The 27,300-nt window shown below is 41.0% G+C and overlaps 1 protein-coding gene across 2 annotated transcripts in view; it reads left to right on the top strand.

Moving 5' to 3' along the window:
• The window catches only part of BRF1 (BRF1 general transcription factor IIIB subunit), a 177,182-nt gene that overhangs the window by 27,164 nt on the left and 122,718 nt on the right, over positions 1–27,300 (top strand). For both annotated transcript variants that reach the window (XM_072866243.1, XM_072866242.1), the window contains exon 3: positions 18,517–18,690. In XM_072866243.1, the coding sequence (XP_072722344.1) occupies positions 18,517–18,690 (174 nt within the window). The remainder of the gene's footprint in view (positions 1–18,516; positions 18,691–27,300) is intronic.

The following is a 27,300-nucleotide window of genomic DNA, read 5'->3' as shown; positions in this document are numbered from 1 at the left end:
TATGCCTTAACTTAGTGGATGTCTTCAAAATACTGTACAGCTGCCATCACCAGGTGGTGCTGTTACACACTGCTTAAAACACTTTTAGAAAATAAGTTTAAGTTCTGCCATTGTCATAGTTATTCAACTGTAATTTCATGGGAGGAGCAGTGAGAAAGAGAATTTCTTTCTTTAATCATGTCTTTAAAGTAGAGCTTTTCCTGAAAATTTTGGGCTTGCTCTTCTGCTAGCTGCTGAGAGTGAAATTTCCCACACGTAGTTTATTACCATCTCTGATGTAAAAATGGTATATGGGATAATTTAGGAGGTTGGATGCTGGGTGTGTGGGACCATAATCTGGGCTGGAGCCTACGTGATTCCTTCTTGGGCGATGAGTTCATGAAAGCTCTCATTAAGTCATGAGGGAGGATAACATGCAGGTACTGCATGTTTTATCACATGTGGAAGGTTGAAGAGTGATGTCTCCTCATAAGCTGAACATAGCCTGTTTCCTAAATGGTATATAATTTAACCTTGCAAGTTTTGAAGGGCAAGAACTCCAGCCTGCTCTGGAAGGAGGCTCCTTGCAAAAAATCCAGGCTCCTAATAGACAGCTTCTTTTTAATGTCTTCAGTAAATGTAATGCTCTTGCTCTTATTTAGAAAAAACTTTAGATCACACATATAAAATAAAGTAATTTTCCCTCTACAGTTGTACAGTAATTAAAGTTGTAAAGAAAGATGCTTTTTTCCTAAGGCTTTGCAGAACTGGCTATTTATGGATGAACTGTGGAATGGGAAATCATGAGTTTAAAGTTACAAAGTATTCCTTTAGATGAAGGTATTTTTTTCTCCTCTTTGTACTCAAATAATTGAATCATTTTGGACAATAAAGGCAACTAAGTACTAGTCTACAAAGACTAAACCTAAGTACCGTCAACCATGTAGGTAGAAATGAAGGAAGTTTAAGTAATTGCAGGAGGGGGAAAGAGTTATCAAATGCATGCCTCTGCTGAAGACATTATTATTGCTATCATTTTAGACGTAACTTCCTACATTGAGAATGTAACACTTGAAAAATGAATTTAACTGTTTCCCACATTGTGATTTTTTTTTTAACTTTGCTTTCTAATAGAAATTATAAGCAAATGACACTTAAAATAGAGACAGAAGTACAGCGTGGTCTCCTCGAACCCAGGCTCCAGTGTGGGTAAGGACTGCCAGCAGTGTGGCAAGGAGTTGGGTTCAGCTTGCTTAAACCTGGTTTTGAGCTATGCTGTTTAAACCTACTCTGGATGTCAGCAGGAGCTGTGTTTGCTTGGCATTATTGTTTGGGAACCCAAGTATGTACCTCGAAGTCTGGCTTTAATCACCTAGATTTAAAGCCTTCATGCTGTTATAACAAAGCTGTCCCAAACAAACACAGCATAAATTAAGTGAAAAGGTAATTGATTGCTTAGCTGTTTAAAGTCAGTTCAGAGGATTCCTGCATTTTCAACCCAAAGAGGCTTCTCTTAAGTTTAAACAGTACAAAAATCAGACATGGATCTTTCTTCAAAGAAAGGTCATTAGCACTGAATGCAACAAAACAAGTGACTAATTATATTCAAATGTGTGACTCCCTGAGAAATTATATTATGCTAATGAGCATGTAAATTATTTTTTAATAAAATCAATTAGGAATGGGATTTTTAGAAGAAAGCTGTATATTCTTCCTTTATGTGCTCCAAAACCACATAGTTGATTAGTAGTACTTTTGGGTAGTATATCATGAAATGCGTAATATTAAGAAAGCAGTTTAGGATCATAATTCCAGTTTCTAGGGGTATACACAGAGCTGGGTTCACGTACAGGAATTAGACACACATGTTCTCCTGTAGGATTGTCATTCATTAGAAAGTATATGAATAGTATTTACATCGTACCTTAAATATGCTATTTGATTGCTTTTATAAATCAATATTCAGGGAAACCATTCCATGCATTTTTATGCTAGGAATCATGAACTTAGCATTGCTACAAAGGGAGCTGTATAAGATTCAGTACTTTGCACTTTGCTTTGTAGTCCATTTAGGATAAATTCCTGAGAATGGGTTGCTCTCCAGACACTGGTCATTAGGTCTGGTCTGAGGGTTTGGGTTTTTTTTAAGCAGTATAGGGCATACTGAACCCGAAGGTTGCTTGTTTCCTGTCCGTGCAAAATGGATGTATAAGACACAGCCATCTTCGATGTTCTTCCTTTTTAGAAAGCATCACGTTATCTTGCCTAAAAGGGATGTATAAACACTGCAGAGTCTGCAGCCACACTCTCATGGGGTAGCATGGGTGCTAAAGCATGGGTGATCATCCTTAGTAGTCATCCTGGTACTTATTTTCAGGGTTTTGCAGAGCCACTTGGTGCAGAAGGGCATTTCTGGTTCCTTTGGGCATGTATGCATATACATGCAAGCTTAGACAGATGCATAGAAATCCTTTTATGTGGGGAAAGACACTTTCTAAATCAGGTTGGGAGACTGATGTCTTTGCTCATGGAATATGTATACTGTGTATTTTGAGGGAGTACATGGACAGCTGTAAACTTCTGCTTCCAAACTCTTTGTAGCATCTTAGACAAATCAGAGGAGTTGCATGCTACTAATGAACTGCTCTCAAGGCTTGCTGCTGTACTTCTTGCCAGTGCTTGTCTCACTTCTCTTCCTTGCTCTGGCTGATGCCTGTAGAAAGCTGACTGCTTTTCTTTTTTCCTTGGTTTGTGGCCCAGCACAAAATCTGAAGAGCACTGGGAGCTAGTGCAAGGGGGGGTGGTGGGATGGATGGGGGATGTTGGATTTCCCCTTTCAACTGTCTCTGCTAACTTCATCCTCTGATATTTTACCTGATTTGTTATAAAAGAGGAAAGCAGATTTCTTCTAATCACTAAACGATTAGGAAAATGCTCTTACAAAATAAAAATGATGAAAACTACAGCCCCAGCTGCGCTGGTTGTACCTAGTCTTCAGGCTGAGGTTTTTGTGTGTTCTCTCCTGCTTCTTGCCCCAGGTTTGCTGTGGAACGAAGAAAGGAAAGCAGACTTTATATGAAAAAGCAGTTAATCAGTAATAGCTCTTAGTTTATCATTCACTCCTCTCTAACTACCAGCCTCCATTTTAAATGTGAGATGAATCCTCAGTATTTGCTAATCCAAATTCATCATCATTTCTGAAGGTGAGCACAGCTATCTTCCTATCGTCAGCAAACCAGCATCTGTAAATGAGGGAGCGTTTAGAAGAGTTGTCTTATGATTCTGAGCCCCATGCAGCTTGCCAAATCCAAGCAGGTGTTACGTTTGCTTACTTCCCTGGCTGTGAAAGCTCTGTGAGCTCAGGGAAATAGCTAGAAATAAAATTATTGAATGTCAGCTGAAATCTTGTAAGTGATTTCATAGCAGTACTAATGTGGGTGAATAGCTTTGCAAATACAGTCCCTTTCCACCTTAAAAAATATATTTCTATATCTACAGGCTTCTTTCTTTTGGAAGGTGGGAGGTGGGGAAATAATCTGACATTTTTAGCTGCATGAAATCTTTGTTTTTAAGCTTAAATACAAGGAAAATAATTTACAAGCTTGCTTAGTGATACTGTGGGGAAATGTGTATCTTGAGACTCAAAATCATCTCAAAGTAGATTTAGAAACTATGGTTCCTAACATGCACTAGAAAAAGAAAAAGTACTGCTTCTGGTGCAAGCTGAATCAGTCCTTGAGCGTGTCAAGAAAGAATACCACTTTTCAAGTGATTTTTGGAACAAATCCAGGGTGCTTGTGAGGTGACGTTTGTTGTCTGAGTGGTCTGTGTTGTTCCAGCTGGCCCTATACTAAAAGTTAACTCTTGCTTGCTGCCAGCTTCTTTCTTGCGAGCAAAGGGGTATCTGTAGCTTTGGTCAAAATAAACTTGTTAAGCATCCTGTGGATCATAAACATACTTCTGTGTCTTTCCGTTCTCGGTCCATGGGGAGGCTGCCATGCATTGATGGCAGATGGTCTCCTCAAAGGTAGTTTGCACCCTATTTCAGATCCTGGAGAACTGGGAATAGAAATACTGTCCTTTTTGAAGGATTACAGTGGTGCTCACATGCTCTTTTTGCCATTGACTAGACAGTTTTCCTACCGTATGTGTGGGTAGTTTTGTTTCCCTCCAACTCTGCTCTTTACTCTTTGATCTGACATATACAAAAAATTTCATTCCGAGATCATTGCAGTGTTTGATACCACCTTTAAGAAGAAAAGGAAACTTGATGTTGATCAAGGTCTTCGACACAGAGAAAAAAAGCTTTGAGGTTGTTTTGGATTTCTGAGAAATGTCGATTTGTCGTGCCAGGAAAGTCAAGTTGTGGGATTACAGTGACACTGAATATTAAATACCGAATATAATCGTAAGAAAACTTCAGCAGAAGATAAAGATGAGCATAAGGGAGTGTAAGCGGTGACATGGAAACAAAAATAAAGTTCTTCAAAGAATACATGTGGAGTGGTTTGTCTGCTCTGCATCTCGCAGCAGAAGTGAAGGACTGCCACCTGCCTCCGTGGTTCGATGCGGAGCATTGCGTGTGGTTTTCCATCTCCTCCAGACGCACTTGCTCACTATTAAGCTAAGAAGAAGGATCCTTATGTCAGATATCCATTCCTGATTTAGTCTGTAGAAAGCATAAAAGGGAGACAATGTAACAGCCGCCACTTGGAACAAAATGTTGTTGAAGTTTGAGTGCTGTGATTTCAAAATGATAAGAGGCACAGTTACCAGAAGCTAAAACCACAATTGATTTGGGGCCCTCAGAAATATTTGGTTGTGCCAAGTTCAGCTTCCCATCTATAGGAGCATGGCTTTCAACAGGAGTTGAATGCTTATTGTACTTAAAGCTGGATTAAACAGAGTGGCACCTATACTTCTTGTTAGATGATAATGTAGTAGGATGGAGTCTGACCATGTAGTAGGATAGAGTTTGAACAGAAGTGTTAACTTCAGTGTGTCCTGTTGCTGTTGTAGCTGCCAGGGCCATGGATATGTGGACATATGGTCATCTTGCACAAGGCTAGGCAGAATTTCATCTTCCTGTCTGCTTTTCCTAACACTCTAGAGTAAAATAGAAAAGGTAGGAAGGAGGATGGGCCAGATTATAATTGTTTTGCGGAGGAAAAGCGTGGTCCTTGAGGTTGATTAATATAGCAGTAGAACTTCTGAGGCCTTCAGTGAGGAGCTGCTTGTAGCATAAACAGGTCTGAGGCAGGCAGTTGATTGAAGTGTTTGTTTATTCTTGTGGATCTTAAGAGGTCAGTAAATAGAATTTACTTGATGCCTCTACCAAAGCGATATGTTAGTTAGGTTCAAGATGATGCTGATGTTAAGCGATTTCTTAGGGCAGCTTCCTTGATTGCAGCTCTGCAAAGTCAAAGAGGAAAACAGCAAAAAACTCATTTTGGTGTTTACAGCATCTGCTTAATTGAAACTCTGAGGCAGGTAGTGTTTTATAGCCAACGTATTTAAAAAAAGAGATTTTCCAAACACTGTCACTAATCAGAAAAATGCTATAAAGTTGAGACCTATCTGTAGGCAGACTTAGACGTTATTAAATTCAGATACATCATTCTCACAACTGGTTTAAGACCTATTTCTGGGGTAGGTTGCAATCAGTATTCTTCCTTGTGTTGAACATCAGCATCTACTCTGTAGGAGCAGTGACAGTATCAGGGGAGAAGAATCCATGTCTCCTTTAATGAGATCTGTTAGGTTGCTGCATAGCAATCATCACATAAATCCACTGATTTCTGTTTAAGTCTTTAGTCAGTATGTTCTCTGGTAGCTATTTTTCACCATGCCATATTACCTAGGGGAAAATGAATTAATAATGCATCTAGTCTTGGATATGTATGTTTAATAGATGATCTCACATCCTATCTTGGAGTCATACTGCACCGAAAAAACCCTGTTGTAATTGATCTTTGAGGTTTAGCACATAAAGAACAGAAAAACGTACTTGTGCTTACCCCAGATTTTCTTTAATTACTAAGGACTGGCACACTGGAGGCGAGTGGATCGTCTAGAAGAGCAAAGGAAGTTGGTATTTAAAGATTTGGTTATGGACAGAATTTTCTTAGACTTTGTTACATGAAAAAGTGTTGAGGTTTTTTGTGGTTTTTTAGATGTTCTTGTGTGTCGTTCTCTTCTCCCCCCCCCCCCCCCCCCGTTGTTAATACGATATTTAATTTAGGAAAACTAGAATGGAGTGGTGACTATGGAAAAAAAAAATTAAGAGGCGGGAACTTGAGTAGGTGGATCTTTGCTGTACAGGTCAGGTTGGTCTGTCTGACACGGGGTCTGTCCTCTTCCGCTGCCAAACTGCGAGCGGGCTGGAGGGCTGTTGTACCGAGTCAGCAGAGATGGCTTCTTGGGGAGGAAAGGGTGGGGGGATTTTTTCCCCTGTTCTGTACATTCAGAATGCAGAATGATTCTGTCACGCAAAGCAGCCTCTCTCTTAAGCTTTACAGTTTTGCAAAACCATAAGGACTTACTTTAACCTAGTTAATCATCTTAGCCCATTTTTCTTATACGGGTTCATTCCATATCATGAATTTTTTTCTTGTGTTTTGCCCTTCCTGGATTCATATGTTCCAAGCAGTGGGGGTTTCCACCAGTTCCCTTGGGAAATTATTATGAGGTCCAATGAATTTTTTTTAAGTTCATGTTAACATGGTGCTTACATTTTCCTTTAATTTCACGTTGTTAGTCCTTAGGCATGAACTCGTGCTTATAGCCATTTATGGCTTAAACTTCCATTGTCTTCCAGAAATCTAGCGATCCTCTGCTCTTCTCTTAACAAATCATGTTTGGCAATTTGGTGAAGGCTGTAAGTTCAATCTCTGGGTCTTTAAATACCCACCTCCGACCCCCTCCTGCGCTCTCCATCTTTAATTCTAGGGTGATTAGGATTCCTGAGGAGGAGAGCAAAGTCTAGTGAGAATTCCCTCCTTCTAGAAAAGTTGCTGATGACATCCTGTATGTAAAGAGTAGCTTCATATAAATGGAAGAGATCACATACATACAGATAGATATTATCCAAATATGCCACATATTTTCTGAGGGCCACATTGGCTCTGTAGAAATACATGGATGGCATTGTAACTTTAATTCCCTACTGGAACAGTCTGTACATCTGACTTATATAAATGTTATTGTTTAAAGAAATATAAGGCTGTTCCTGAAATATGTGCATTCTCTCTTTAAACATAAATCTCCTTTCAACTCCAAGCCGAAGTAGATAGCGCAAGAGACTGGCTTGATAAATAGCTTCACTGATTCACTACATTGTTTAGCTGAGATTTGTGGCAACCTTCACTTATTTTTAGTTTAAAAAGGAAGGAAATGCAAAGTTCAGGCTGAAGCGCTGTCCATAACTTCTTCCATCACCTATGGGCAGTACACAGATAAAATCATCGGGGGCAGCTATAGCTCTGATCTAAATCGGCCTTTTGTAGTGGTAAAGGAGAGCAGCCCCCTCAGATTCATACTCCTTGCTTGTTATCTGTAGCTGATGGACTCAGCTGCCAGGGACAAACTGAGGGCAGAATTTCATTCTTTAGCTGCAGCCTGGATAAAGATTGATGCTCTCTTACCTAACTGCCAGGTTTCGTATCCCTTCCGTATAAAGGAAGAAGTATTTGACCGCTCTTGTCAGCTTCATATAAAAATACCTTAAATAAGTATTAACCTAATACAATCTTTCTTGCTTTTGTAATGGCTCTGTGCCTTTCCCAGCTTGATTTCACTGCTTCTCTCTTTCTGCTTCCATTTTTAGATCGTGTTTTATCTCTTATCCCTTTGCTATCTTTAATAACTGCCTCTTTTTCTTCACCCCCCTCAACTACTTCTCTCTGCATCCTTTTTCCCTTGATGCCTTCTCACCATATTTCCATTTTTTGAGATGATTTAAGAAATTTGCCCGTTAGTTGATATTTATGAATTTTTTACTCTTGGAATTACTGTGTCATACATCTTCTTTGACTGTCAATCGGGTAAGGTCTGGATGGTGACAGAGTGCCTTTTGTTAGTTTTGCATGTAGAATTAGAGGGAGAAGGAAAGAAACAAGAAAAGAAGGAAAAAAACCAAACCAAAACACCCAAAACCAGAACCGAAAAGTAGCTTTGGGCTTACAGGCCTTTTTCAGTCCTGAAGAAGAAGTAGCAACCTTAAGTCAAGTACAGGTTGAGAGCAGAGCAGGTATTAGTCTCTGTCAGTAAGGTCTTTCCTGCCTACACAGTCAGATGATGGAGAGTGAAAATAACTTACCACTAACAGTTGTATTTTGACAGAACAACTGGCATGCAGAGGAGCAGGGCTCCACTCTGGGGGAGGAAAATTGTTCTGCACATGTCTGAGGACAAGTAAATTCTCAGGCGTGTTATAAAAGGTAAGTATTAAAGGTGGACAAGGAAAGCAGGGAAGGTTCACAGAGGTACTCAGAAGCCTCTTGGCAGGAAAAGGGAAAGGCTGGACAGGCTTTTATAGGAGGGAAGGTGGATTAAACAGGAAGATTTTCTTTTTTCTTTAATTTTTTTAAACAATCTTAGTATGCATGACCTTAGCTAATAGTCACTGCAGTGCAGCTGAGAAGTGGTAACTGTTCAGCTGGGTAACTCAACTACTTCTGCTCTTGTCCCTGTTCCCTTGGCCTCAGTGGCAGTTCTGGCCAGGGGATACCTTCGGCTCCTGTGTTCTCCTTGTCCAGGTGAAGCACCTCAACTCCCAGGGCTCCTGCCTGCTTCCGTGGTGCTTGCAAGACTCTGAGAAATGGCTCCTGTCAGTTTTCACTCTTCTTTGCCTTGCAGAAGCCCTGATCTGCAGGGAAGGCACTAGAACTTGCTGTCAGCAAGCAGATAACACTGCACTGATTTATATGCTGTTCGCATCTGTAAAGTTTTCCATTGCGGCAATGGATCCTTTTGTCTTTAGCCTTCATTTTTGTTTTGTTTTAAAGATTTTGATAACTTTTACCAATACGCAACAGGTTTTTTTTTTTCCTATATTGTGCTGTATTCTTGTATTTTTCTAGCTGTGTAGATTGACGGCAGTTGCTTGTTAGTTAAATGCTTTTTGCTTTGTAGGTATGAAACAAGTTCTGATCTCTCTAATAATGCTAGAATTATGAGGTTTTAAAACTTTTTTTAAAGTGATCTTTTCGAAACTGTCAGATTATGTCATGAGCAAATCTTTTTCTATTTTTTTTCTTGCGGTGATGTAGAAATGACTTTGGATGGTTGAAGGTAGTGCTTGGATCAGCAGTAATGCTGCGTGACAGCAGAAATGTTTCATTTTTTGTTGTGACAAGAGTAACAATTGGTAATTGATGAGTGTGGGGAAAAAGCTTTACGTGTATATAGATATAGAAAAATCTCTAAGAATAACTGTCATTTAAAATGTAATTTAAAAAAAAAATCACTGTCCAAACAAAACAGAGGAAGATTAAAGCAAAGCCTAACTGATGATGCTTTCAGAAGGAAATCTTGCTAAACCTACCTACCTACAAGTTCTTGGTATCTTAAATTTTTCTTTCTAATTCCCTTAATGTCAGATAGGTAAGGTAAGGGTTATGCTACATTAATCATACATGTGCTCACAGTTCTTGCCAGTAGTGCAGCCTTCCAGCTGTTTCGACTTTGAAACAGCTGCAAATCTTACGTGAGTAAAAACTTCAGTTGACAAAACTTGTGGATATAAAAAAAGTCCATATTTGCTTGCTTCCAAAATTAATCTGAAACGACCTGAAGCATTCTAATATACAAACTACTAATGAACATGTTAGCATTTGTTTAAACTGTGATAAGTCAGACTTTTGTGTAAGTTCACTTGGATGAGAGGAGCGGCGAGGGCTGGGAGCAGTAGCAGGGAAGCAGGAGGAAGCGTAGGGATAGTGTGTACTTTTCTCTTTGACCCATTTAGGCTGCAGTCTCACATTTGCTTTAAGTCGATCCACGTGTAGGCTGCTGCTGACAGTATTTCTCCTCACCCCAGCCACATTCTGATGGTGTTAGGGCTTGGGAGGCTGCCTGTTGAGTTATACAAGAGAACTGGTCCGAATGAAAATTTAACTTTTTGTTGTTCGGGCTGATTTTCAGCAGAGCAAGCTCCATCATCTGTATCAGCATGTGGCCACTTAAACGTCGTGCTGGAGAATCACAGAATCGTATAGGTTGGAAAAGACCTTTAAGATCATCGAGTCCAACCGTAAACCTAACACTACCAAGACCACCACTACACCATGTCCCTAAGCACCTCATCCAAACGTCTTTTAAATACTTCCAAAGATGGCGACTCAACCACTTCCCTGGGCAGCCTGTTCCAATAAATGATGTGTGCAGCAACAACTTGGGCTTTAGCTTGACTTAAAACAGTTGTGATCTAGTACCTTCAGGTGCTAGTGAATCAACAGACTGGGGTTTTGTTGGTTTTTGGTGGTGGTGGTTTTGGTGTTTGTTTTTTTTTTTTAATGTCAGCATTGGCTATGGTTTTCCAGCCTGACACCAGAAGTGGAGTTCAGTAAAGACTTTATGAGCAAGAAGTTCTTTAGCTGTATTAAAAAAAATAAATTAAGCAAGGATAAGAAGCAAGCAAGCTGCTATCTAAGGATGATGGGGCAAGATCAGCAGTAGGTTGGGTGCAGCCCATGAATAAACTGTATGGCTTTTAGTCTATTGTTGTTGGAGCGGCAGTAGCAGTTAGATGGATAATGGGAATGAAGTGTCAGCGGTAGAGGTGCCACCTGCGAGGGAAGCAGAATTCCAGGAACTGAGCAAGAAGTCAGAGGAACCATGTACGATGCCAGATTTTTCAGAGTGGGTAAGGCAAATTAAGTCAAATAGCCAGTTGCTGTATATGCAAAGAGGCTGCCCATGTGGGAATGGTATCATATAATTGGGGAATGGAAAAAGTGCTTGAGGAGGGGGGTGGGGGAAGTTACGTGGGTGCTTTGCAGGCCTGCTCTGGCATTAACGAAATACAAGGACCAATTTTGAGGGAATGAATACTTAAAGAAGTACAGATAAGTGCTCGGAAGAGATGTTAACAGCAGATTTTCTAGCTGAAAGAAAAGTGTATCATATATTTAAGAAGTGGTTGGACTAGTGACCACTATCTGAGTTTTTAAGCCATTAATCTTAAAGATGCATGCTAGTTCTCCTTAGCTGACTGAATGAACATTTGACATGCAATGGAAGGGCTTTACCAGGAGAGACGGGGAGCTGCACCTGGTAGTTGGGGTGCTCTCATGGGAGGCAAAATGGATGGGTTGGATTGTTGTCAGCAGGCAGAGAAATTGAATACAGGTCTCTGCGCTGAGACAGTCTGGTTCTGGCCCTAAGAAGATAAAGGGGAGGCATCAATCCTTCAGTAAACAGGTCTGGATTAAGTCTTTTTTTATTTCACAAGGTTATTTTTAACGAGGATCAGTTTACTGGTTTGGTTTTCTGTGCATCCCCACAAACGGTTGTGCTGGCGCAGGTGGTGGAATATCACAGGGAAAGGGCCAGGAACTGTTTTACTCTGCTGAGATAACAGGAACAGAGTGTACCCCCGGGCAGTCCCCGAAGCAGGTCTGCCAGGTGGCACAGGCACGGGGCTGCATCGGTCGGAGGGGGGCCGAGCGTGCACGGACTCCAGGTTGCTCAGCCCTGGGACTGACACATCCCTTGGAGGAACTGGGGAGCTCTCGTGGGAAGAGCATGGGTCTGGGGACGTGGGGTGCACCCACAATTAGATGGTGGCGAAGCGGGGATTTGGAGCTAGGCTGAAGTTGGGCAGAGTGTGGGAACGAGCCCAGCATGTTCATCACTTTCCTCGTAGGCAAGTAGGTGTTACTGGGAATGACTCTTAGCTATCCTTAATGAAATTAAAGTTGTTACTGTGCTGGGTCAGCACTGCTGTAATGCCCTACTGCGCTGCTACTTTTACTGTTCATTGGCCTTTTTTGCTACAGGCTTGCAGAGATAAAGCTGCTTCTGGCGCACGGCACTGCGTGTTCCTGGGAATGCTCGGGGTGATGGCTGCAGCCATTGCCTCGGTTTCCTCCCTGCCTCCCCCCATTGCTTGGGCTTTAAATGTTTTCTTGTCTTTGATCATGGGACTCTGCCCTTGAGTGGACTTCTGGGACCAGCCTTCACAAGAGTAGTCCTACTGATGTTCCTGGACTTTCCCTGTTGTGGCTTTGTTTGTTTGTTTTACTTATTTGTAATACAAATAACATAGAAGCCTGGCATGGAGCAAAGAGCAGGAAATTCATTCAGGCTTTGAGCTGGGACTTGCTGAAATTGGAAGATATGACAAAGCACACAGGGATGCCCACACATAAAAACTGCTCTTTTCCCCTTTTCGGGAGAGCTTTTTTCAAATGAAGAAAATAAAAGGAGTGAAAAACCAAATGCAGAATAAAATCTGCACATAAAATTCAGTCGGTAAAGTAATTCAAATTCTAGAAATGAATACCCAAGCAAAAACCATCCCAAATGTTTCCTTTAACAGAATCTAGTGTTTGTTACCATAACAATCCTTTTTGCAAAAAAAGGATTAGTGCTGTTAACATGACTCCATTGCCCAGTTCAGGTACTGCTAGATTCCAGGGCCCCTCGAGCAAATTGCAGAAAGGGGGGAAAATCTGTATGCCTGGATTTTGATGATGCAGTTTAGTATCGTAATAACAATTAATTTAAGCTCTGTCTGTGTACTGCCTGTTACTTCCCTGGAAACTTATGCTTTGTACTGAAAAGTACTACTTTGAAATAGCAGTGTTACAGTCTCTGTCAGTCTGAGGGCAGAGAGCAGGCAGATGAGCAGGCAGAAGCCAGATGAGAGTAATATGTAAGTAATGTAAGACATTACTGACTTTTAAGGGATCCAAAAAAAGGTATGATTCTTCTTGAATAGGGGAAAAGAACAAGATGTTTCTGTAGTAACGAGATCATAAAAGAAAGAAAATTGCTTGTAAAGAATGGGTCTGATTTTCCCTTTTTCTATTTTGCTCCTATTATAACTTAAGCTGCAGTTTTGCTATCAACTGCCTCTTGTGTAAGCATTTAATGTTACCAAGATTTTCTGCAAATCTGTTTTTGTGACAGTGATTTCTAGCCTACGCGTTTTATTTTGTAATAACCACTGTTTCCTCCATCAAAAGAATAGAAGTTTTCTGAAATAAAAGGATAGTAGCACTCAGCAGTCCTATCTGAACTTGTCACTTCAGGTCTTATGTGCCAGTTGAAAACATTGAGGTTGGCATCAGTTGAGATGATGATGGTGTTTCTTTCAGCATGCTGGGAGTAGATGGGTAGAAACATTTTTTTTAGTAGGCTTGGAACTAAAAACTGAAAAGGGCCTTTTGTTTTTAGATGCAGATTCAGGAGCGTGATAAACTTTACTACTCGGTAGCCTGGGAACTTGATTTTGTGTGTTGCTTACAGAAGTGCAAGCTTTTTTCTCTCTCTTCTCCCTCTGCCTCCCCCCTCCGCCCCGATGGTGTGATGAGCCTTTGAGAAATAAATGGGAACTGCCTGGTATGTGTCCTGTATGTCGCAAAATTTCTGTAGTTTCTAGACTTTTGTTCTTTTGCTCTTTAAAGGAGAATAATTTTACTGTTCCACTGGTGAGGGAAGGGGGAGGAGTTTTGTAACCTTGCTGATGAGCTTGTCCTGCCTTTTTAAAAAGACATTGTTCCTTGTGCTTTTCCCAAAGACACTTAGACACCACTTTAATGTCATCACTAAATTGCAAGGGCAGCATGAAGTGTAAGCTTTGACCTTAAAGGCTCTATTTTGTCTGGTTTAAAAAAAGAATCCCAGGATCTGTCAAAAACCTGTAAGGCCCAAAAGAGTCAACTCTTATGGCAAGTTACTAATAAAAGATGCACCTACTAAGGGACATGTTTTACCTCTGTATATGGTGTCTTATATGTTGTACTCTTGCCTAGCAATTTAGAAAAAAATGCAATATTTATTTCTGACTGTTCCACATGATGCTATTCCTTTATAGTACTGTGATAGTAGTAGTTGCAAGTTTTTAGAGCAGTGTCCCACTCAGACTTTTTAAAGAATTGTTCTACTGGGTAAAATGGATAAGGAAGTCAGGAAGATGTTGTCTTGAGTTTTGTTTTATAACCCAGAGCATGGCAGGGTTTAAAGGTGCGGCGGTTCTTTTCTTTTCCATCCAGTAGAGCAGTTCAATTCACTTGATCAGTTTGTAACACTGTGATGCAATGTGGTGAATACTGAGTTGAGCAGATTGCTAATAAATTGCATTGTAATGTTGGATATTCCCACTGTTTTGGCTGAGATCATAAGGCTTATTGCATTCTTGCAGATAGCTGGACCAGCTCACTGCACACTGGGACCATATGGTCAAACTGGTGGAAAGGGCATTAGCCAGCCGTTCGGGCTGATTGAAGCCACGCTGGTAGTCTAGAGCAAACGGTAGAGACAGTCAGGAGATAAACAACAAATGGAAGGTTATAAAATGCCACCCAGCTAGCGAGGAGCGGTGGGAGTGGGAGTACATTCAAGGGCTGATAGACATAATGCAGTATTGTAGGTTTGCTGGAGGGAATTGCTCATCTTCCCAGCCCTGTAGCTTGCAGCTGCTCTGCGGTTCCTCCCTGCACTGACCATATTGCTGGGGGAGCAGTCACTCGTGTAAGAAGGTATCTGAATGTTTAGCAAGGCTCGTGGCTGCCATTGCACAGTTATGAGGACTTCTCATGTTGAGGACGGGCAGTACGAATGGGTATTTGGATTCTGTTCATGTTTGTCAACAGTAACTGGAGCATTGGATAGAGAATTTATTTTGATCAGTTATTTTCTTATGCCCAATTTCTCTAAGTATGAATATCCGCTCTTCAGATACCAACAGATTAAATCACTGTATTCATAGTTACATATTACGGACATGCATTTTTCAGCTCTGGAAATGTCAGATTGGTGAGATTGGCAGAAAAGGTTGGAAATGGCAAAATTATGTACTTTTGGTTGCCATCTGACTGGGATGAGGGCACTGTACAACAGTTTGGTACTGTACTGCAGTACTGCGGCAACAGCCGTTTAGCTGATACCTGCCTTTTCTTGGAGTTACCTTTTGAATGGAGGTGCTTCTTGAATCTGTGAAGGAACCAGGAGGAGTACAAGGTATCTTGTGTTCCCTGTGGAGAAATCTAGAAGCACAATTGCTAGTGCAAACTTTTGCAGCTTGTTGTTGTTGTTAAGGTTACATAAGATACCAGAAAAATAGAATTTTGTTGTCATGTTAAATTCAAGGGGCGGGGGTGGTGGGAGAACAACAAAGCTTTTGATCTTTCTTTAGTAAAGAGGAGACTGGTTACAGAATGTAAATATCTTAGATGATGCTATAAGCAGTACATTTCTTTCTCTCTCATAACAGATAAGGACAAAACCAAGTTAGTCATCAAGATGCACATAATTTCCAAGATGCTTCTTGTCCTGTCTTAAGTTGTCAATTTTGTGGATCAATGGCAGTGTAACAGTTGTCTTATTTTTCCACAAACTATATGACTGACATAATACTACGAAGCAGCTTGAGGGAGTACTAGCACACAGAATTAAAGCCTTCACTGGTCTGCTGAAGGTTGAGTAAAATGTTCAAAGAAATAGCATTTCTTAAGTGGACAAGTACCTTTCTGTGCTCTTAGAGCTCTTTGGTATTTGTCAGTAGACAATGACTGGTCACCCCTAAAGTAATTGCATTTTAAAATATTGATGCTGGATGAAGAGCTCAGCTAAAAAAGCATATATTACTCAAACATGCATACTGTTTAGCTAGGATGGATTATGATGAATTATATTTCAACATTTGAAATTAAGAAAAGGTTAAATACTCAGAGAATATATTAGTGGTAGCTTGGGCATGGGACCAGGTCAGTGGGAAAAATAGCTTATGAAAGAAATGAATTTCAAATATCTTTGTCAATGTTATTTTTTTCTCTTCTGGTATGTTCTTTGTTTCTGAAGTGCCCTCTGAGGTGTGGAGCCCTGAATGAGAGTGGTGTTCTTGGGAGAAGGATTGCCTCATGATGGGAACGGGCCAGGGGAGTGCTGGGGGAGAAGTCTGATGGATGCTTGTCCTATTCTGACTCTGCATCTCCAGCTCATTTGGGCTCTTCTCTGGTGTGTGCCCAGGACCACATCAGCTGCTGCCGTGCGGGTGGCATGGGAAGCTTCCTCGTCACCTCTTCTTGCTTGGTGGCCTTCACCGTTCTGATCCCCGTGGAGCCAGGTGGACCCTACGTACTTGTTCCACCATTAGTCCAAGAAGCATTCGGGAGTGCATGTGGCTCTTCCTTGGCATAGGAGCCACTGTTCTCTTTATGTTTTTACAAAAGCTTTACTTAAAAGCAAAATTCAGACAACACTTAAAACTGCTGAAATTGTTTCTTGTTATCAGTTGCCTTTGTGACTTTGAGGACATTGAATTGGACCATCTTACTTAAAGGGAATGCTGCACACTTGCTGCTGCAGTGATTCCCATTTGGATTTCCCTGCAGCCGAGGGAGAGCTACATGGGCATGGTAATGTCTATTTTTGTTATTTTTTAATTTGGTTTTTTTTTCAGATGGTTGTACATCTGCATGTAGTGCCTAAAATCTCTACAGATGACAGTTCTTTGTGTCGTCTTCTCGGCAGCCATGCATGGCAAAATACAACCAGATAAAATAGGAAGCTTAGGTGATAGGAAGAGGGGGTTTTCCATAGCATCGCTGATCCATGCTGGCCTCTGGGTGGACTTGTTCCGGCAGGGCTTGATCAGGGAAGCTGCTTTGCTGCCATGGCAAAAATGAGTTCCTGTACCCAAGGCTAAGTGCATTTTTTTTTTTTTCCCCACGTATGAGTACAAACTGATTCTTTCTTAGGGACATAAAAGTCTTGATCCCACTTCAGCATACAGGTTGTAGAGTGTGAAATAAAATTCAGGGAAGGGTGAGTGCTAGTTAGTATCTTAGTTTTGGGAAGATGTAGTATTTGTATTTGAGGCTGGTGAGTGTCAGTCCAGGGCCTGCTGATGGCAGTGGAAAAACTATTCACTTAATGGGCTTTGGATTACTCTTGAGTAGCTTACTGTACCCAGACCTCCTGCGGAAGGTGACGTATCCTTCCTCTGTTGTTACTACTTCATCCAAATGTGTTACACCTGGTTGACCAACGTGCCTTAAAGGAGACCTCGTTGGTGAGTGCACTAATTGCCACTTGGCAGGAAGGAGAAGCTGTCACTTTGAGGCAGCTCCTGTTTGGCCAGAGTCTTGCTGACCGTGGCTGCGTGTCTGGAGTCACTTTTTATTAAAGCCGAATTGAAGCCGCATCTTTGGCAGAAGGTTGTTTGGAGGTTAAGCATTTTTACCATGTTATTAGTGATGACGATGTAGGGATTTGCATAAAATGAAGATGTGCAGCCTGTGCAGGTGCTGGTGGTGTTCTGGTAAGCACTGCGTGGTTGCCATCGCTTTCTGTGAGCAATGGTGGCTGAGGAGCAAGGCAGGCGTCGTGCCTCCTTCAGCAAAGCTACTCGTGACATCTCTGAAGGGAACAGACGAGCGTTTCCTGTAAATACATGCACTGGAAACATCTGCCCAGCACATTGAATTAAAGGATTTTTCTTGATGTGGTGTCTGACCCCGTATGCTGAGGAACTCCAGTGCTCTGTTTTCCTCATGACTTCCCCCATCTTTTTCTTAAGCTGTCTTTTTGGCACACTCTTCCGCAGCTAGACCTGTGAGGACGGACTGGACCTCGCTTCCCGCATCTGTCCCAGCAGCTGTACCGCTTCCTGCCATGAATAATCTGAAACACACCTTTTTTTTTTATTATTATTATTTTATTTAAGGGTGAAGGCACATTTGTTTTCCTGAAGCCACAAACTAATCTTGGCAGTCTGGCAGCCAAGCCTTAAATGAAGGCTCTGGTGCAAAAGTGTTCAGAGGAAGGAAGTGCCTCCCCATCGGTGGTGATGGTGGGCAAGCCCGGAGCAGAGCCCCTTTCCTTGTGGGCTTTGGTTGTGGTCAGAGGAACTGCAGACTTCATCACTTCTTGGAGAGTTGCAGCAAAACATCTCCTCTGTTTGCACATCAATGTGGCAAACGCGCCATGACCTCCGGTTTTCAGAAGTTCATCGCTACAGCTAACCAAGTACTAATTGTCAAATGATCTTTGGAGCGGGGGCATAATCTTTTGCCTGAGAAGTCTTGACTATGTTTTGGATCCTCTCTGGGGCTGATGTTTGCAGCTTTGTTTTCCAGGGCTCATTGATTGCATGTATTTGAATTCTAGGAGTCCAAAATGAGGCATTATTTTGTCCCGAGGAGCTGAGGATATATGGTTCCTGAAACTTGTAAGAGGTTATTGTATTTCATGCAGAGATGAAATCCAAAATCCGCCCCCTCAATTTTGTCTTTAAAAAAACCCCAACCCAAAAGTACACTAACTACAAAGTTGTTAAACTTTTTTTTTTTTCCTTGTTAATTTTTCTAGGGAAACGTCAGATTCACCACTTGGGAAACCAGCTTCAACTCAATCAACATTGTCTGGATACTGCCTTTAATTTTTTCAAGATGGCTGTGAGCAAGCACCTAACCCGGGGAAGAAAGATGACCCATGTAATTGCTGCGTGTCTCTACCTGGTGTGTAGGACAGAAGGAACTCCTCGTATCCTTTCACATTTAAAAAATATAAATAAATAAAATACATACTTTTAGCAAGTCAACTATCCCAGTTAGACCTTGTTTCAAAATTTGCAAAGGTAAGTGCTTAGGAGCTAACTTTGTCACTGTTGGGTTTATACAATGAAATGAATGGGAGTTTTTCCTGTGGTTCAAGTAAAATTTTTCCCCTTCTAAATGTACAGTACTTAGTATTTACAGGGAGCTATAACTGTCACTCTGCTTCCCATCAATAACTCTAAATTTGTTCTTTCTCAACATTTTCTTCTGGTATAAGATTGCACTTTTCCTGTGCTTTGCTAGGGATTACTTGTTTATGGTGTGGGTTTTTTTGTTGCTGTTGTTTTGGTTTTCTTTTTTAAAACAAATGAAAATTAACTCCAAGCCTCCTGTAGTGTCAGCATTAAAGAACAGATTAGAGTTCCAGTAGATTTTCCATAAGATATTTGGATTTCCCTCTTTTAATGCCTGTGGGAAGGACGGTATCACTCCTATTTTGGGGGAAAAAAGGCATTTGATAAGTTCTGAAATTTGCTCAAAGATCATACAGGAAATGAGTGGCTGGAGGTGGGACTGCACACAGGCCAGAGTTGCAAGCGAGTACTCCTTGCCTCTAGACCATCCCTATTTTTGTCTTGTAGAACTTCATTAAAATTCATGTAAGCTTTAAATACTGATGGCCATCCAAATTGTTTTATATATTTTTACTTATTTTATGTTGTGTTTCAGTTGCTGGAATTTGGAGTTTAGTATCAAACAGTTTCTTCTGTGTTATTTTAGTTCTTTTCTATTTTCAAGCAGTATGTGCATATCATCAGTATTCTATTTGATATCATGGTTTTTCTAGGTTGCTGTTGTCATTCTGTATTTTAGCAGTTGAACAGCTTAGCTTTCCTTTTAAGATTGAGATGATTTTTTTAGTTTCGGAAACTACATTCAGTATTCTAAAATTAGTGCTTTGTGATAGTGTTGTGGTCATTGCATTTGCATGGTTAAAAAAAAATGTGGTTTTGCAGGAATAATGGAATTAAAAGGAAGACTTGCCTATTACACTAGTCTATTCTGATGTAAAATCTCTGTGTGAACTTTGAACAGTATAACTATCATTACCATAAAGACAGTGTTGATTTAAAAGCATTGCCAATATTTTTTATGCCCATGTCATATTTTTAAAGTCATTTATGTACAGTTGTTATTTGATACTACTGAATGATAGCCTAGCCATAATATGCAAATCCATTTTTCCCCACTGGTAGTGATAAAAAAGCATTCGAAGCAGTATGAGCTGTAATAGGGTAGTAGGTGCATTGTAATGTAGCAGCCATCTGTGCAGCAAGTGTGGCTAACTTTTCTAGCAAACAAACAAAAAAATCCTTTTCTTGTTTGGCATATCCTTCTTTAAAATAGTTCAGCATGTGCAAGAGGTACTGGTCTGGTTGACACTTCATAAATACCTAAATTAACTTTCTCACTTTTTTCATTAAATTGAGATAATATCCTCTGTGATATTTCACATAAAATACTAGGACCAGGGTATGGATAAGACTGCAAAGATGGGCTCTGTCTTTCTATATCAATATCACAAAGTACTCCATCTTCATTTGCACAGTTACTGTGCCACCTGGGAATCAAGAAGTGGTAGTGCATGACTGTATGGCTTAATTTTCTTAGTGTTGATTTTTTTTAAAGTGTGTTAGATAAACCTAATTTTGTAGTTGATATTAAGAATTTAACTGTGTTACTTTGGGAGAGTGAGTTCAGCTTCTGCCTGTGTTCTGCTGTTGGGGGTTTTGTTTTGTTTTTTAGTATTTAAAATCCAGTGTAGTTTGAAAAACAAAACCCAAATAAATCATGGATTCCGAACATTGAAATATAAGTTCCTTTTCTGGTATCTTATCCTTTCATTAGAAACTTGAAAACCTGAGAGCCACAGGTGCATACTGCTGACCTTTGAAATGAAAATACATTCAAGCCTCCATAGATTAATTATGATGATCATTATCAGCATGTTATATTTGTTTCCAGCCTCGATCTGGCAATGTAGAAGCGTGCTAGAGGAGGCAGGCGTGTTCCCAGGGCCTTTGGTCCAGAGAGACCAAGAGCAGGTGGAGAGGATGGCCATGTGACAAGATGCTTTAGCAAGAATGAAGATGCACGTTCAGGGTAATAAGCTTGTAGTTGGTTTTGGTCTTCTGGAGAAGCCAGCATGCAAAGAGGAGAAATATGCTGTACAAAGGACATACGGTATTTGTAACACTTCCAGATTTACATAACACTGCTAAGTAGATTTGCTGAGCTTAAAGTGTTCATTGTGTTGGTTATAGAACTCTTACAAAGGAATCTGGGAGAAATTTAGAAAACGAAGTTAAAGACTGAAGATTGGTGAATGTATTTTAGGGGAAAGAGATAACATGGAAGAAGTAGTGACGGGCAGCAGCATCGCCAGAGCTCAGAGACTGCACCTTGGTTTTGGGTGGCCCAAATGAATCAGTAGCATGATTTGGGAGATGTAGAGGCAAGAGAGATTAGCTGGGAACAGATTAGTCTCTGAAATAGAAGACAGCATGTTTCTTAAAAAATATTATGGTAGAAGGAACAAAGTATGTATGTGGCCTGGGGAGGTCCAGTGGGATGTAGTCAGGGGCTGAAAGTGGCAAGGAATGTTGTGTTCTCTCCAGTGGCAGAACCAAAGGAGCGGGAAGCGTTTGGAGAGGGAAAACAGGATTTAATTGTGTCTGCATTGAGTTCAGTTTGAGGGAGTGGAATGTGTTTATCTGACATGTATATCTGCTTATTCTTCTTTTTTCATAATGTACGTGTTGCCAGCCAGCCTCTGTGAAAATGTGAGGAAAATTGTAGCCAAGTCTACTGGTGCAGTCTGAATTATGCCTGAATAAACCTCAGCCTGAAATAGGAAAAAATTAAGTTCTCCTGGTTCTTATGCATTGTTTAATTAATGCAAAAATCCAAAATATTCCAGTAACAATTTTTTTTAATCTGAAAAAATAGATCTAGAACATGGACACATAAAAGTTTATTTATCTAAACTGCAGCTTTTATTTATAGTTCTTTAGAAAGTTTAGTACATTATTTGAGATCTGAACTGATTTTTACATCAGTTTATGGTTTTTATTAGCTTATTTGACACAAAACCCCACAACGCAGCAACCTTGACATAGCTTTTCATTTGCCTTGCTCATATTACTTTTCAGCGTTAATGTTTTAAAGGGAAGATGGCTTACTAGCTATTAGCTGAATTTGGGAGGTGTTTCATCCTTTTGATGAGCTACCTATAAAAACTTGAATTTATTATTCTCTTTATAAAATGTGTCTGTTATATCAGTGTCAGAAGTAAAGGTATAATGCAAAAAATACCCCTGAAGGAGATAGTGATTTTTAAATCCTCAGGTTTGGTGGAACCGGTTGTCCCCCTCCCAGAGGCTGAGCGATGCTGAGCGTTTCCAGTGACATCTGACTTCAGCTGGCACTGCCAGTGCTCCGGGCATTTCAGAGTCTGGCTCTTAATTTGTTTCTTGGAATAGTAACAGTCCTCAGTTGTTTCTCTTTAATGTTTTGAACAGCTTTTCCACCCCTACATATGTTTGAATGGAAACAAAGGGCTCTTTAGCTGGTCCTGCCGTTCCCGAGAGAGAGAACTTGGGAAGAGCCGGGCAGGGTGTTTGAGTGACTTACGGGCTCGGCTGTAACCCGTGGCTGCCCTAGGGTCACTCGGGAACAATGAGAGCCTGGCCAGGATTTTCCATGTGGGATATCAGTTTGTTTTAATCAAGGAACCTTTCATTGTGTTTGTAATCCTTTTTACTGTACACAACTGTTAGAAAAACTGTACAACTGTCCGCTGTTTTGTAATATTTTGAACGCTATAACCTGGGGTGTTTTTACAGCAACATTTTACATGGTAAATGTCTCTTATCCCACACACATGCACCTTTTTTATTTATTTATTCTTTTCCTTTGAAGCTCTATGGAAAATGCACCCTTAGTTGTAAACCAAATCCTGTCTTGTTAGGGCTTAGTAAATAAAACCTTTTCCACATGAGAAGAGTCCTCGCAAAGTTCCCTTACACCAGAGATTTACACATCTCTTGTGTAAATATCCCTCTGTTTGCCTCTGGAGGTAAATTCAGAGCAGGTTTTTCCCCCTTCAGTAAAGCTGATCAGTCTCGATGCCGGGGGGCTCGCCGAGCCCTTCCCGCTGCCTCCTGGCCTTGGTGTTGCCCAGGTTATTCAGGTGGTCTTCAGCGGCTTCGTGTGTAGTCAGAGGACAGAGGTGGGGTCCTCCTGGGGTCAGTCCAGGGCAGCCAAGTGAGGCCACTCTTGGCCACTCTTGAGGCCAAGTGAGTTGTTTGCAGAAGAACCTTTCCGCTAAATGTCCAAGAAAAAGAACCTCTTAAATTTGAGCACTAGGAGCAGAAGGCTGACAGGAGAAGGTTTGGTGTCTTTTACGTGTAAACTTGCACTGGGTGGGAAAGTGTAAGGTGCTTTTCCTCCCCTGCTTCCTGTGCCCTGTGAAACCTCCCTTTTGTTTGAGGGAAGATCATGAAGGCGTTGCAGGATCCCAGCAGGCAAGAAGGATTTGGGGAAAAAATGGGCACCTCCTCGCTGAATGGGGCAGTACTTTGTTATTTCCTATTTGTCTGCAGTACTTGCACTTTATTGCCAAGCTATTTGAATGCCTCCTGGTTTAATGTGTTTATTTTCATGTCACAGTAAGGGAAGTTGAGAGTATTTATCTTCATTTCCAGGTGCAGAACTGAGGCTAAGTGACGCATTCAAAGTTACCCAGAAAATCTGTGATGGAGTAAGGAATTGGTCTCTTTAATCCTAGATTAGGCATCTGCTACTGAGCCTTTCTGCCTTGTTGGTCTTTGCAAGAGAAGTTCAGCTAATTTCCTTTCGAGCCTTAGCAGGCTCTGTCGGTTTCCATACTGTCTTGGGAAGCTTTGTATAACCTCGCCATGAGAGCCTTTGATGGATACATTCTTTGTTTCCCTACTAACACTTCAAGGTCTATCTTTGCAAGGAAAAGGGCAAGACTTCCTTTTTTATTAGAAATGAAAAATTAGATCTCTAGCAATCTTTTGACCTCTACTAAAACTTCCTGGAGCCAGCAGGCCCTAGTGTTCCCAATTAAAAAGTTAACTTTTGAAATTAGGCTTTAATCAACAAAATTTTAGAGCTTTAGTTAGGCACGTTAATAAAACCAGTTTCTATTTCTCTTTGGTTAAGTACTTTCTTTTTAGTAACTGAAATTTTTTACTTTTGATTAAATACAGTTGCATTCAAAATGTGTTTTGTTCAGGTGTTGAGTGTGACAAGGATTAAAAATGGATTTTAAATTGCACATTTAAAAATACATATATTTACAAAAGCAAATTACTTTATTTAATTTCACTAGATATTTTGCGTGTGTGTGTGTGGTAAAGGATACCAAGATCTTACTTCATAGAAAGTTTAATGGAACATTTTCAGTTGGAAGAGACTTACAGTCATGATCTAGTGCAACTGCCTGACCACTTCAGGGCTGACCCAAAGTTAAAGCATGTTATTAAGGGCATTGTCCAAATGCCTCTTAAACACTGACAGGCTTGGGGCATCAACCACCTCTCTAGGAAGCCTGTGCCAGTGTTTGACCACACCCTCAGTAAAGAAATGCTTCCTAATGAAGCATTTGCTTGGACTTGAAGTCTTGGAAAAGCCTTGTCCACTTCATTTCAAAATGAAGTTTTAAAATTGGTATGCTTTTGCGTGGATGGATTTTAGCTGGGAGAGTTTCAATCTATTAATGAAAAATTGCCACCTTTATATAGGGTGCAGCTAGTGTTGCCCCATGTTATTTGCATCTATTTCCAAATAGTTCATGTGTTTGGTAACTCTTGGCTTCTGTGATCATTCCTATTTGGTACCACAGGAGAAAATGCTGGAGATGTAGGGAAGAAGGCAGCCAGGGGCAGCAATAGAAATTTAATTTCTGCACTCTAATTTCTCCCCATCACCCTCTCCTCCAGCCAGGGCTGGGACTGCTGAATTGCAACAGCAGGGCTCATGACCTGAAGCCAGCATATCCAGTCTCCTTTTCCATGGAATGAAGGAGAATCATATGATTTTTCACTCGCAGTACTGCCTCACGCTTTTTTGCCATATAAAGAGATATGTATAAAGGAAGTATACTGCAGAGAAAATGAGGTGTTTCATCTTTCCTGTTGGTGGGAAAGTAAAATTTTCCTCTCCACGTGCTCGTTGACGTTGTATGCTCCGTTGTGTGGTTCCGTTCTCTTCCCCACTGCATCCCCTTACTGCAAGGGCTGCTCTGGGCTGCCGCCCTGCGCTTGCAGTTGGGTGGCAGCAGGGCAGGAGGGGTTGGGGCTATGTCAGTCTTGGTTATCTTGTCTGGCCTCCAGCTGTGTTGCAGAAGAACCTGTGTTTTCCGAGGTCCTGTGTCATATCTGTCAGTCCTCTATGGATGTCTTTGTAATATCTGAAGTGATGCTGGGTACTTGAATTGCTCCGCTTGTATTTGGTGATTTGCAGCGTCTTTTAAAGAGAATTCCCTCTTGAGAAGAAAATAACCTGAAGCCTTTCAAACTGGTTGTATGGCCCTGCACCTGGGGGACAGGACTGGGGAGATGGTTAGTGGCCCTCAGGTTCTCCTTGTGTCCCCTGGGGGGGAAAGCCATAAACCTCACTTGTGCATGACTCAGATGTGGCAGGAAAATAGTGAGTGTGATTGCTGACTAGCATTATCCTGCAGGGAGCCCTGTTGCTGAAAGTCATCGAAGCTTTCCGCAGGGAGACCGTAATTTTAATGTGGAGATTCTGTATTTGGGTGGTTTTCTTTGTCCCTTTAAGATTCTGAAAATATAAAAGGGGAAGGGAACTTTACATTGTGTGTCAACTCAACATCTTACTGTTTAAATCCGTGTGCTAAATGCCCATTATGGATGCTGCAGGGAGGGAGGGGAAAAGCTGCTGTAAGTGCAGTAGTGATAATTGACCCACTTAAGAGAGCTGCTCTAATTTTGCATGTTACAGCATCCTGGAAATTCAGATAAGAATGTTGATTTCTCCAGCTAATAGGATTTCTAAATATATCATCGAAAAGAAGCAGGAGGACTGTAATTTTGCGTGTGTGTGTGTTCAGGCTAATGTTTTGTTTAAGAATTGCACACTCTGAAAATATGCTTTTCTGTTAACTTGTTACTAACTCAGGATAAAAAGTAGTTGACCTCTGGTGCTGGCAAGGGGAGGCCTGATCCTGCCCCATTGAATTCGCTGATGAAATTCTCACCAGCTTTTGTGTAGAGGAGTGACCAACTTTTTTCCCCTCAGGATGTTGGTACCCAGCAGGTGGCTCAAGTTGTCAACTTTTCCATAATGCAGCATTAAACAAAGTACCTGCAGAGGCAGAGAGGGGGACAGGGTCACAAGATGGCCTATCAAGATTACAGATTTTGGCTGGTTTTGATAGCTTTGTTGTTTGTTTTCCTCATTTAAGGGATATTTTGAACAGTAAAGGTCAAAATAATTCTCTTTGGAAATTTGACTGCAGAAATACTTTTTTGCTTTACAGAGCGGAGTGTTTCAAGTCTCTCTCTAGGCAGTTCTTTCTCAAAGCACGTCGATGGGTACGACTGCTGAAAAACATGGGGTTTGTGCTCAATAGAGCTGTTGCACCTAGATTGTTTTGATTTTGGAGGTCCCTTGCCCATTGTACCTTTCTGTGTTGGGACAAAACCTGTCATTGTGGTCCCCCTTTGAAAGGAAGGGACGGGCTTTACTCTGTAGGCTTCTGGATTAGGTCCACTGAAGCCTTTGTTGCTGTGGGCTTGAATTCCATTAAGGGCGGGTAGAAGAAGTGTTATTGTTCAGCAGTCCTGTGCTCCATCACCATGTCGGGCCTTGTGTAATGCAGAAATGCCTACAGCAGAAGCATCTGAGCCATATTTTTAATGCATGTAATAGTGGTCTGTTATTGCGTCCATAAAAATAATAATTAATAAAATTCATTGCATGGTCTGTCGTCTTAGTAATTACGTTCCAGTTTGGGGTTTCTGAACCGATGAGACATTCTCGTGGTAAAGGTGAAACAAGGAAAGAAACAGAAGCAGGGAGCAGGAGAGCTATGAAGGCATCAGTAATACCGGGGTAAAAATACGAGGGGCAGCCCTCGCTTAGCAGCAGCACTGAGAGGGGGTGATGCTTTGAAACATGGTGGGAACTAATGAGGGGAATGAAGGCAGGACAAGTTCTAGGTGATGGATGAGGGGAGGGAAATGTGATGGCAGAAAGGCCTTCTTCCAGTGAAATAAATACAAAGGAGGGATGATAAGGAAGGGGATCACACCTCTGATGTCTTTGACCTTCAGCGATCCTTGCATGCTTGTGAAAATAAATATTTAACAATCTTCTTAAAGCTTGTTTAAAAGAGGAAATTATTAGGTTGGCTCTGCTTAATTCAGATGTTTATCTCTGCATCTGAATTTTGGTGCTTATGTCAGCAAAACCAGCATTTAACTGTGGTGTTTTGACCTGATGGGAGCTAATATGTTGCAAACACCAGCTAAATAAAAAACAG

Source organism: Ciconia boyciana, chromosome 6 (genome assembly GCF_034638445.1).
Source record: "Ciconia boyciana chromosome 6, ASM3463844v1, whole genome shotgun sequence".
Lineage (NCBI taxonomy): Eukaryota > Metazoa > Chordata > Aves > Ciconiiformes > Ciconiidae > Ciconia > Ciconia boyciana.
This window is presented reverse-complemented; position numbering and strand designations above follow the sequence as displayed.